This window comes from Sorghum bicolor, chromosome 6 (genome assembly GCF_000003195.3).
Source record: "Sorghum bicolor cultivar BTx623 chromosome 6, Sorghum_bicolor_NCBIv3, whole genome shotgun sequence".
In the NCBI taxonomy this organism is placed as follows: Eukaryota; Viridiplantae; Streptophyta; class Magnoliopsida; order Poales; family Poaceae; genus Sorghum; species Sorghum bicolor.
In genome coordinates this window covers 50680050-50693164 of record NC_012875.2, presented here as the reverse complement: position 1 = coordinate 50693164, position 13115 = coordinate 50680050, and the positions used below count along the sequence as shown (strand labels likewise).

The 13115-nt window shown below is 42.8% G+C and overlaps 2 protein-coding genes across 2 annotated transcripts; one reads left to right on the top strand and one right to left on the bottom strand.

Annotated features, from left to right (window-relative positions):
- Positions 3916-6396, top strand: LOC8075927 (probable inactive beta-glucosidase 14). The gene is made up of 9 exons (XM_021463624.1): positions 3916-4132; positions 4432-4506; positions 4634-4721; positions 4797-5049; positions 5160-5203; positions 5382-5631; positions 5729-5828; positions 5991-6099; positions 6180-6396. Exons 1-9 carry the CDS (start codon positions 4069-4071, stop codon positions 6394-6396), a joined length of 1200 nt encoding a protein of 399 aa, XP_021319299.1. The 5' UTR covers positions 3916-4068.
- LOC8064475 (uncharacterized protein At4g13200, chloroplastic) lies at positions 6619-8021 on the bottom strand. The gene is made up of 3 exons (XM_002446737.2): positions 7672-8021; positions 7426-7580; positions 6619-7098 (listed from the first exon to the last, which is right to left on the bottom strand). The coding sequence occupies exons 1-3, from the start codon at positions 7823-7825 to the stop codon at positions 6943-6945; spliced, it is 465 nt and encodes a 154-aa protein (XP_002446782.1). The 5' UTR covers positions 7826-8021; the 3' UTR covers positions 6619-6942.

Here is a 13115-nt window from a genome sequence, read left to right as displayed (position 1 = left end):
GTTTAGGAGTTATGACTTTTTTTAATTCGCTAAAACAATTTTAAATGCATAGGTGAGTGGGACGATGGGATAGTGTGTCATCAAGCAGTAAAAAAGACCACCAAAGGGATGAAAGTTGTGGATGGGTCCTCTACATAATTTTTAGTTGTAGAGATAAATATTAATTAATAAAATTTTATCTAAATATATCCATGTGTGATCTTGTTTTGAAGGATTTGTTATGAGAAATTTAATGGTGCAATTGAAATTTAATTTATATCTTTGGTTTAAAAGTTATGATTTTTTTAAATTCGCTAAAACAATTTTGCATGCATGAGTGAGTGGGGCCTAGGTTGATAGGATAGCCTATCATGGCTAAAAGGGATGGGAGTTGTGGTTTTACCATAGGTGTGTTAGATGGATAGTTGTAGAGATTTACCAAGGCAGGCATTGGAACAGTCTCGAAAAAGATCCAATTAACTATGACCTTTCATTTCATTGTCCGCCTCGATTAATTGAAAATGCTCGCCTCGGTTAAGGCCTTGTTTAGTTCCTAAAAACATTGAATCTTGCGGTGCATATATATAGAGCATTAAATATAGATAAAAATAATAACTAACTGCACAGTTTGTCTATAATTTGCGAGATATGAATCTTTTGAGCCTAGTTAATCCATGATTAGATAATATTTGTCAAATACAAACGAAAGTGGTAAAGTGTACATTTTGCAAAAAAAAAAATTAGAACTAAAAAAGGCCTAAAATTATTGTAGTAGTGCATCGAGATTAGCACGGAAGGATATATGGACGGCTTGTAGGCAGTGTTGTACAGGAGTCGAACTGCGACGCTGAGTGCATAGATTTTTTTTTTCCATTCAGAACAAGCGATTCTTGGGGATATTTTCAGTGCTTTTATTGCCATTTAGGAGCTCATGGCACACTGCACTTTCCTCTTTCTGTTTTAGTCTCAGTTAGAGAATCATTTCACGCTCTTAAATCAGGGGAGGCAGTGAACATTTTTGGCCAATGAATAATGCATCTTCTGTTTAGAACTCGTAGGGGAAAATTTTTCGGAACTAAACAAGGTTGCCAAACCGCTTGGGGGTCTTATCCAGCACGGCAGTTGCACAACCACTGGCCGCACCTCCGGGCTCCCTTGTTTGATCTCCTCAAGCCCAATATCGCTCTACAAAACTATGTGTCAAGAACGGGCTTTGAAACTGATTCTCATGGTCATGGATCGCCTTTCATCTCGCGTACCACACCGCCCACAGGCGGATGACCACCCTCTTGACTTCTTAATGCTTTGAATTCATGACTTCCATTAGCCACGCTCGGGCATCCATCCACTCAAGAATTCAGTAATATTCTCCCTCTCTAGAGCCCACACACTCCTAGCAAGATTGAACTCCAACAAAGCATGTCTCCATGAGTTGGCTGCTCCACATAACACGCGGCGCTCATCCGGTGCCATGTTTCTATGGTATTGCACATCCCTTGTTGGGATAGAGAGTTTGTTTAATCTCCACAAAAATACCCAATCTTTGGATGGCACTTTGATCCTCCACGGCTCGGTCCACTCCTTCTCCTGAGCACTGACATTAGACCAACTTGGTCACGCCTCAGTCTAGGCTGCCATCGTCTCCCGACTTCTGACCAGCAGTCGATAGGCTGAACGAACTGAAAAGTCCCCTGACTTCCCAGGCCCAATAATCTTCTTGTGAAGTAGTACTAAAAGGAATATTTTCGATAAAGTCCCAATCCAACGGGCTAAAAGTTCTCGGCACTAACTGCCTATCCTAGTTCCAAGACGCCCGATCGATGAGATCGCACACCAGCTGTGGTGAATCTAAACTTGTTGTTCCCATCGGTAGTATGAGCCCATCCCTTGGAATCCATGACATGTTCCATATCCTTGTTGATTCATGAGAACCGATCTGATGAATCAAGCCCTGGCGGAGGACATGAACATCGTCCACCACCGCTCACCACACCCTTGATGGTGACGCACCCAAATCAGCAACTAAGAGGTCACCCAAATCAGCATCTCCGGGTCCTGCAACAAACGCCACACCTGGCGTGCGCGTAATGCCGGATTAAAGAGCTCAATGTTTCTGAAACCTAGGCCTCCCATACATTTAGGCTTTGACATATCGTCCCAAGCGACCCAGCAAGAGTCCTCCATTTGCCTTCCATGCTTCCCCACCAAAAATCATGCAAAACACCATCGATATGTTTTCATAGACCTCTCCGGAAACTTGAAGCAAGACATTGAGTATGTTGGGATGGCTTGAGCAATAGGCTTAATTAGAACTTCCTTGCCTCCTGCTGTCCTGCAGACAGGCATTGCTCCATCGAGCCTTGCACCTTCTTCCACACTCGGTCCTTAAGATAATTGAAAGCACCGTTGACTGATGTGCCCACATCTGTCAGCATACCAGGTACCTCTCACTCAAGGCCTTATTGTGGACTTCTAAAATTCACTTGATCTCACCACACCAGCACTACACCCCTTGGCAATGGATCGACGACTTCTCCAGATTTATCTGCTGGCCAAATGTGTGGCAGTGCAAATTCATAACATCCCTCACAACCTTTGCATTCTCCCTATTCGCCCTAAAAAGCAGCAGGCTGTCATCCGCAAAGAGTAGATGACTCACCATCAGAGCCGATGGAGCCACCCTTATCCCCATGAGATATGATGACTGAATTCTTGAATTTTAGATGCACGAAAGGCCCTCTGCTGCCAATAAGAAGAGAGAGGGGGAAATTGGATCCCTTGACGGATGCCTCTGGACAGCTTAAAGTTGTCCAGCTTCTGACCCTTGAACAACACTGAGAACGATACTGTTAATCATCTTCATAATCAGCTCTACCCACAGCCTGTGAAATCCCAGCTTAGGGGGAAATTGGATCCACTTGACGGATGCCTCTGGACAGCTTCTGGCCATTGAACAACACTGAGAACGATACTCAGTTAATCATCTTCAAAATCACCTCTACCCACAGCCTGTGATATCCTAGCTTGATCATATTATTCTGCAAGTAGTCCCACTCCAATCTGTCATAGCCTTCTTCATGTCCAGCTTCAGAGCACATAATCTATTTTCCCGCGTCCTCTTCTTCTTCATAAAGTGTAGGCACTCATAAGGTGTACTGATATTATCCATAATCAACCGGCTTGGCACAAAGACCGATTGTTCCTCGGAGATAATCTCAGGCAAAATGCATCGCAACCTGTTTGCCAGTCTTTTATGCAATTTTATAAACTATGTTACATAAGCTGATCGGCCGAAATTGCCCAAGTTCCACTGGTTTGCCCACCTTTAATTTGGTATAAGGACAATGCTAGTATATCATTAATCAAGGCCGGATCATCCTCACCATTCAAAACCCGTAGCACCACCGTAGCCACTTCCTGCCCACAGATATTCCAATGGCGCTGGAAAAAAATGTGCCAGGAATCCATCCGGTCTTGGTGCCTTGGTCGGAAACATCTGAAACAATACAGACATAATTCCGCAAGTGCTAAAAGTCTTAAGGATAGCATCATTCATATCCCTGGTGACATTAACAGGCACCATATTTAGCAGTTGATTCATATCTTCTATCCCCTCCGACGTGTCCAAATTCATTCCTATAGAACGTCGTCGTGAGGGTTGGGTGCCGTTGTTGCAGATAGTCGTTTTTGGGAGGTAACAAGAAGCTGACCAGATAGGGCCCACCCAACTAGGAACATTTTGTTATGAAATCCTGAAACCCAACCAAAATCACTGCTGGTAGACTCGATTCAGGAGGTGGCTGTCCCCACGCATGTGCACTTTGAAAATCACGTGCTTGATTTTGTTGCTTGTCTTATTCTTGGCTATTAACCAAAAATCAGGAAAGATTGAGGATGGAAGCAATGGCGACGTGGCCGCTGATCACTATCATCGATACAAGGTAAGCATCATCAGAAACATAAAAGACATTTTATCAAGTGCTCATGCATCTTTTTTAACGCTGCATAAATCAGTAAGATGAGGGGGTCGCAGTTCCCTCCAAATTGTAAAATCTCACTCAAAGTCAACACTGGCAGGAGGACATAGAAATGATGCATTCGATCGGCCTCGACTCCTACAGATTCTCATTGTCCTGGTCAAGAATACTTCCAAGTGAGCTCATTCTCCGAATCTCATGAGTTACACCAATTGCCAGTGTCTTTTGACCCAGCTCCCAGCTCCCAGCTCAACGACACGCACATAATCCTTCCTTAGTACTCATCTATTCCAAATTATAAGTTATTTTGATTTTTTTATCTATTTTTGCTATGCATCTAAATATAATAATATTTATATATACATAGCAAAATCAATGAACCAAAAAAGTCGAAGTGATTTACAATTTTAAATGGAGAAAGTACCAGCGTTTAACTTAAGTTATATGCTTATACCTTTCAAATATCCCTGGTCAGAGGGTCGCTTCGGAGATGTTAATCTGGCAGGCGTTCAATTCTACAACAGCCTCATCAACGGCCTGCTGGGAAAAGGTATGCATTCTTTGTTCAGTTATTATGCTGCCAGCTACCCCCGTCCACAAATGCCACCCTACAAAACAAGCAAGCCTCTCAGTTCAGTTTTTTCATGTGGGCTTGGCATTTGATACGCTTGGAGCAGGGATACAGCCATTTGTGACAATCAACCACTATGACATACCCCAGGAACTCCAAGAAAGATACGGCTCCTGGTTGAGCCCAGAGATTCAGTAAGCCCATATTATATAGCTTTATTACAAAGAAGCAGTAAGCTCATATGTGGTTGTTTCTGCATTTCTGTTCAGGGAGGACTTCATCTACTTTGCTGAGCTTTGCTTCAAGATGTTTGGTGACCGAGTAAAGCACTGGGTTACATTTAATGAGCCAAATCTTATGGTAAAGCTCGCATACTTCGCTGGGGGATTTCCACCCAGCCACTGTTCTGAGCCGTACGGGAAATGCGATTCCGGGAATTCATCAACTGAGCCCTACATTGCAGCGCATAACATGATATTAGCTCATGCAAAGGCGGTGAACATCTACAGAAAGAATTACAAGGTACAAAAGACGCATTTGGATCAAAAGGGAGTGGGGACTAACCGTATGCTTGCTCTTAAATCCTCATGGAAGTTGTATAAGTTGTTTTCCTTGTTCTCCATCCTACTCAGGCCAAGCAAGGTGGCTCTATTGGAATTACACTACACATGAGATGGTATGAACCACTGAGGAATATCACAGAGGACCACTTGGCAGTAAGCCGAGCTCTGTCTTTCGAAGCTCAATGGTATCCGTTGATTCAGTAACCTTCCATCATACTAGTATTTTACTACTGAAACTGACTTTTTGGTCTTCGCGACTGAATGCTCACTTGATGATATATGCTAAAACAGGTTCCTAGATCCCTTGTTCTTTGGTGAATATCCTCAACAAATGCACAAAATCTTAGGTCCAAACTTGCCGAAATTCACAGAAGGAGAGAAGCAACTACTGAAAAAACAAATTGACTTCATCGGAGTAAATCACTACGAAACATACTACGTCAAGGATTGCATATATTCTCAATGTGATTTGGACCTCTACACTTGTGTAGCTTTAGTTTCTGAATCATCAGAACGAAATGGGATGCCAATTGGAAAACTGGTAAAAGTCGACACTGTACATTGCATTATTCTATTCAACAAGAATCCTATTTCCAAATTGATTTTGCACAGTCTAACACTGCTGAATTAAATTACAGACACCAGCAAATAGCTATGTGGTTCCAAGCTCTATGGAGAAGTTGGTCATGTATTTAGAGCAGAGATATAAAAGCATACCTTTGTACATCACAGAGAATGGTGGGTTACTAGGTTTGGTAAAATCTACATATTAGCTACAAAACTTATGCCTTTGTACATACAATGATTCACTTCTATGCATCTTTGTATATAGTACACTTGTAGTACACTGGTACCATAATATCTGTATGGACCTCTTGATCTCCCTTTTTGGTCTTTCAGGTTATGCCCAAATAGGCAATAGCAGCACCACAACAGAAGAATTAATAAATGATAATGGAAGGTCAGGTTACATTGGTGACTACCTCACTTACTTGAGCTTTGCAATAAGGTTGTTGCATTCCTCAATTATCTTTACATGTAAACTGCTTTGCAGCCAGGTAATAACAAAACTTTGCTACTTCTGTGCAGGAAAGGAGCAGATGTGAGAGGTTATTTTGTGTGGTCTTTGATGGATACCTTCGAATGGAACTCCGGTTACACCGCAAAGTATGGTCTTTTTCACGTGGATTTCAAGTCACTAAAGCGAACACCAAGACTGTCCGCTAAATGGTACAGCAAGTTTATCAAGGGCTATGAACAGATAGAGATGGTCTCTGAAGAATCACCTAAGCATATGGTTTCCTAGCACAGAAATACAGAAATCTCAAAGTCCATGTCTGTATTTGATTATTTGCTAAATTTGCTCATGTCCATGTATGCCAGTGCCATAAACTATAAGCCTTTTTTATCGAATCATGAATGTTGAATGATGAATGATGCAAACTGTAAGCATTGAATCCACACATCGAAGTGGACAAATGAAGCTTTTGCCATTCTTTCACAAATGGATGCTTTTGCAATGAAGTCCTCATTCAAAGTTATAAATTATAGTAAATAGCGTAAATCAAGACACCAATTCAATATTGTTACCAAGGTTTTTGAAGCTGTATTTCTTAAGAATGGCATATAACATATTACATATACCCAAACACTCTAGATGCAAAAGTTCTTCCTGAGGATACTAAAGTGAACTAATATATATCATGCCATTCATATGAATGCTTGATTTTTCACTAGCAAATATATTTGACATCAACATATATCATGTGAAAGCCAACTAAAGCTTTTTGGCTGCAGAAAGAACTGCAACTACTTGCAGCAACAACTCTCATTGCCACCAAGAAGGCTAGAACTATTCTGTCTGTGTGGGAGTAGCAGGGGGTGATGACATAGGTGTAGTTGTCACAATTGTTGCTGAAGGTTCCCTTAGAGACTTTGTCCCCTTATCATCACTGACTTCCGTTGCAGCTCTCTCCTTAGCCTTTTGGGCTCTTTGAACTACTTCCTCCTATATGTATCATATGCATAAGAGAATTCAGTAGCATGTGGCGTAGAGCCAGGGTTATGGAGATGAAAAAAAATGAAGAGGTCCGAAATGGCAATTTTTCACTATACGTGACGCAGCTTTATAAATTTTGCAGTTCAATGTTCATTCCATGTTGAATGTCTTTCGTTTTATAAATTTTGGTATTTGAAAACTGAAATACATGTAAGTCAAACACGGATGATAACGCATCATTGAGATGTCAATTACTAAAGAGCTCATTAGCGAATCGACATGGAAAACGAAATACTGTGAGTGCTGATCTGGAGCAAGGACAGTGCCGTGCAGTACCTGGAACTCCTGCACCTGCTTCTGCTGCTCGGCCTGCCACTGCCCGACGACGCTGAACACCTCGCCCACCACCGACTCGACCCGCTCCGTGAGGGCCTCCGCGAAGGCCTTCCCGAGGAAGAAGGCGTCGAGGACGGCCTTGCTCTCGTTGTCATCTGCGCGACGACACCAGCAAGAGCACAGAGTAAAAGCCCAAGCTCGAATCGGACTGCCCTTCTGCTCCGCACCCCACGTCAGAGAGGTTACCTGGTTTGGGCTCAGGGCGCGTGCCCCCGCCGCCGCTACTCCGGGCCGCGAATCTGGGGAGCCTTCTGAGGGAAGAGGGGGACGCGCGACGAGGGGCTGAGGCGGGGAAAGGGACGCAGCAGACGGGCGAGATGGACGCGGCAGGTGGCGCCATGGTTCTCGCCTTCTCTTCTTCTTCTTCAGGTGTGTGCTTCCGTGGAGGAGAGGGGGGTGTCTCGCAGCAGGTGGGAGTTGGGTGCTCCACGCCCCCCCGGCGGCCACCGGCGGATGCGAGGCCGAGGATTCGCGGCGGCTCACCTCACCGGTTGCGGATCTCTGAGTGAGGTCACCCACACGTCATGGGGGGAGCTGGACGGTTTGGTTGGTCACGACCACCGCGCTAACGATCCACAACGGCTGGGCCCAGCTGCTGCCACGCTTCCTTTTTTTTTTCTTTGAGAGGAACTGCTGCCACGCTTCCGAGAAAGGCCCATCTGCCAACACCCCGAGCCCATGTGCCAGCCCGCTTGCGCGGCCCACGGCCCACGCGCTCACTCGCGCAGCACCATCGTCTCCCGGTCTCCGCTTGCGGGCGTGCACGGCCGAGCGCCGGCGCTCAACGGCGGTCGGCAGCCTTGCGCGCCCTCCTGGCTCCCGTCACGTATACGCAGCCGCGGCGCCTCCACGCCCGATGCGGCGCCGTGTGGTGGTGTCCATGGTGCATAGCGACCTCAAGGGCTCCTCGCCGCTCTAGAGAGAGACAGGATTACCGGAGGAGAGAGAGGTAGCGGATGTGGATCTGACTGTTCATCCCTGAGTAGCGCGCAACTTGGTACCACTGCATGAATCCAGTTCGCCTTCCGTTCCGTAAGGGTGTGATTGGTTGCTCTGAGGTCAGTCATCCGGTATGGAGACTCTATCTAGACCCTTTCCAGCCCTGACCAAAGCAACTATGTTTGGTTATAATGTTTGGGGGCATACAGGATGATAGTAATCTTGTGAGCTTTTTACCTGTATGTCATTATGAAAGATTGACCAAACCAGTAGGCCACTAAAAAATTGTTTCGCACCGCTCTGACCAACTTTATCTTCGACTATACCCGTATGTCATTCCGTCTCAGCTCTGTTTGTTTTGTGACGTTTAAGAGATCTGACACGTGGGTCCCATGTAAAAAATATCCTTCTTACCCCTGAGTCCATCGACCCCCACGCGGAGGCCGTGCTCGTGCTGCTTTTCGCGGGCGGTGTTCCTCCGAGGCGAGGGAGTCGACGACATTCAGGTGAGTACGTTACTTTTCTTTTTTTTCTTATTCTTTCTTTATTTAACTTTTCTTTTCTTTTCTTTTCTTTTTTTATCTATTTTTCTCTTTTCGTGTTTCATATCGCGGGATCGGCTTTCTTTTGTTTTCCATTTTTGTTATTGTTCTCATTTCTTTATTTTCCTCTTCTTTTATATTTTTATTTTTATTTACATTTCTTTTTTGTTTTAAGTGATTATTATTATTATTATTATTATATTAATTTCCATTTTATGTTTCTTTTATTTATTTTTTCTTTTCCTTTCTTTCCATTTTAATATTTTATTTCTAATCTTGATTTTTTAATTTTATTCTTTTTTTGTTTCGTGTGATTTTTCATTATGCTAATGATTTTTATTTTTTATTTTTTCTCTTTCTTTTTTTCATGCATTATTCATTTTTTATTTTTTTATTTTACGGTCTTGTTTAGTTCACTCTCAAAACCAAAAAAAATTCAAGATTCTCTGTCACATCGAATCTTGCGGCACATGCATGAAGCATTAAATATAAATAAAAATAAAAACTAATCACATAGTTTAATGGCTAAAACTTTTTTAGTTTAGGTAACATCAGATCCGTTGACCTTTTGTTGTTTGCTTGTTTGGCGTAGCAATACGAAAAAAACAAACAAAAAAATTCATGATTAGACAGCAGGTGCCGGCGTGCCGCTGCTTTCCCATGCATCGGACGGGATGTCTTGCCAATTTCAGTGCCAGAGACCAGGGCCTTGTTTAGTTCCCAACAAATTTTGCAAAATTTTTCAGATTCTCCACATCAAATTTTTAGACATATACATGAAGTATTAAATATAGACGAAAATAAAAAATAATTACACAGTTTGGCCGGAATTGACAAGATGAATTTTTTGAGCCTAGTTAGTCTATGATTGGACAATATTTGTCAAATACAAGCAAAAATACTACAGTGTCAATTTTCCAAAAAATTTTGGAAACCGCAGAGGCTCACCTAACTTTTAGAGCACCCAGATTAAGGCCTTATTTAGTTCAAAAAAATTTACAAAATTTTTCAAATTTTCCATCAAATCGAATCTTTAGACGTATTTATGGAGCATTAAATATACACGAAAATTTGACACACGGTATTTTGACCATACACCATATCATGCATTTACCATGGTAGTATCCAAAATAGGCCGTCAGTGGCACACGGTATTTTGATTGGCTCGTTGATAGCAGTATCCAAAATTGGCAGTCAGTGGCACTGGGGACAAGAAAATTTTGTTGTCGAGACCAAGTAGCCCAGGGGCATTCAAGTCTATTGTCAGGCCACTTAACTGTCGTTAGGCTTCAAAATGGACGGAATAGCATACGGGTATAGCCGAAGATGAAGTTGGATATAACGGTGCGAAACAACTTTTTAGTGGCTTCCTGGTTTGGCCGATCTTTCATAATGGTATAGAGGTAAAAAGCTCTAATCTTGTTGGGTTGGGTTGCCTGTGCGGATAATTTCAAGGTACGAACCGGTGCTTTTCTTCTTGTTTAGTTGGCCACACGACAAAAGTGTCAGCACCAAGGTATCGATTTGGTGAGATTACCAGCATTCTCAGGAGAACAAACAAGAGAATAGACGATCTCTTTGTGGAAGAACTCCACCTCCGACATCTCCACCACCCAAGAAGGTCATGTACGAGCTCGCCACCGAGAACATCTACTACACCAAGCCGACTGCCGCGCCGAGGTCACTCGTGGCGTAGCTTCGCAAGCTGTGCAGCGCAGCGCCGATGCCGTCGGACTATACATCCTCGGCTGATTGGTTGGTTGCCCCAAGCACGGCTTCGCAGTTCACACGTGCAAGCAGCAATAGAATCAGACGACCTGCTCAACGTCTTCGAGACTTCCGCGTTCGTGGCGTCGCTGCTGCACCTAGAGTCACGGGCCGCCGCCTCAGCCACGGTCGCCGTGCTCCTCGTGGACACAGCAGCCACATCCGGCTCCGCAGCACAGTCGGTGGCCAACACCTTGAAGCAGTGACCCTCGTGGACAGGTCGCGTGCGAGGCGGGTGCGGCAAGCACTCTCCGTCGGACCCCTTCTTCTTCCTTCAAATTCCCCACCCTAACCTCACTAGCTTTAGTCCATGGCGGCTCGGTCTCGTCAGGCTGTAGTCCATGCGGAAGAGAATGAGTTGGTACGGGGGTAGCTGCGGTGGTGGGCAAGGACCTAGTGCGACGAATTGAAGCGGGGTGGGCGCCTGCCGGAGATCAAGCACGCGGCGGCGCTGCTCTGCTCAGTTTATTTGGAGAAGAACGGTGAAGGGGGTAGGTAACCTTATCCTCAGCACCTCATCTAGAAGGATGATGCCATCTCCCACGCAGGCCGCACGCCACACCATGTCGTCCCGGCTTATATGGGAAGCCCGGTTTCTGTGTACCAAAAGCTTGTATCATGGCAGCCTCCAATGCACGGTCTAGTGCACCGTTTTGGTTCAGCACATGAAACCAATCACTGGACAGTGCATGATATGATGCAGGATGGCCCTTTGGACGGCTCCATCAGGGCTACCAATCATGCCCTAAGGCCTAGTGTAGTTCGCCCAAAAAATAAAAAAAATCAAGATTTTCGGTCACATCGAATCTTGCGACACGTGCATAGAGCATTAAATACAGATAAAAATAAAAACTAATTGCACAGTTTGTCTGTAAATCGTGAGACGAATCTTTTAAGTCTAATTACTTTATGATTAGACAATATTTATTAAATAAAAATAAAAATGTTACAGCGTGAAAATCCAAAAAAACTTTCATCCGAACGAGGCCTAAGCTGGCAAAGCAATTATCTGCTTGTCTGTGCGACTGCGAGTATGACATTCTTCCATTTTTAACAGATTATATTGTACTTAGTGGTTGAGCGCCTTGTTCGTTTATATATATGTTAGCAGAACTGTTGTGGTTGAGCACTTGAGCGCCTTGTTCCTTTACATATACTAGCATATGCCCGTGCGTTGTTACGGAAGTAAAATTTCAATGCAACAATGATATAAAAACTCTATGCAACAAAATATATAGACAAACATACTATTTTTATCCACTTGCAAATAAAAAAGCTTAATTTCTAAAAAAATCACCAATTCATCATATGTATTCATCAATATGTACTCTTTTTTAAAAAAATTTCTTGGCACATAAATTTTACATCAATTCATGGAAACTATTTTCTTTTAAATTGGAATGGGAACATCTCATCGTTCGATGGACATAAGGCTATATGAAGTAGAAAAAAATCTCTTTCGAGCATATTCTAACACAATTTCTGTATCTATAGTATTTTTTTAGAACTCTGCATAATAAGCCTGGTACCATTATAAAGTCTATTTGTAAGATCAATGTTCCCAAGCAATATGACCAGCACATATGACGGTACACCATCTCATTCTCATAGAAACGACCTATCATCTTCGTATATTAATCATATCAACCCATTCGTTCTGCTATGATAATATAGCAATATAGCTTGAGCTAGAAAAAAATACCCCTCTTTTTTTTATTTCTTTTTTTTCTAATTTATTCTCTTCTCTCTCCATTTTTCATTCTCTCCCCATTCTATCCTCTCAACACAGCTTCTGTCCCATTAAAAGTGTCGTTTTAAACTTTTTGTTCTTCTTATTTGACCATTCGTCTTATTCAAAATTTGTTATAAATATTATTTATTTTGTTATTACTTGTTTAGTCAATAAAAATATTTTAATCATGTTTTATTTATTTTACTATTTGCATAAAAATTGAATAAGACGAACGTCAAACAATAAAATCTAAAAGTAAAAAACGACACTTTTAATGGCACAGAGGGAATAGATTTAATAAAAACTAATAGTAACTCAAACGTCCCAACATGTTAGAGGTATTTTCCTAATACCAATTTTAAAAATAAAAGAAATTATGTGAGTTTAATATACATTAAATAAGCTGGTATGACATAAAAATAAAGTGAGAGATGATAAAAATTTTAGAGGATGAAATGAGTTTCATGAGTACGAAACTTATTTACACTGTTTTGAACATCTTAGAGTCTTGGAAACAGAAACCTGGCTGCTGCATGTCGTCTGCCTCAAAGCCTGTCGTCTGCCTGTAAAGATGGCAACGGGCAAGAAATATCCGCGTGCCCGCGGGCACCCGACCCGTCAGACGCGGATACGGGCGTCACTTTGTGCCC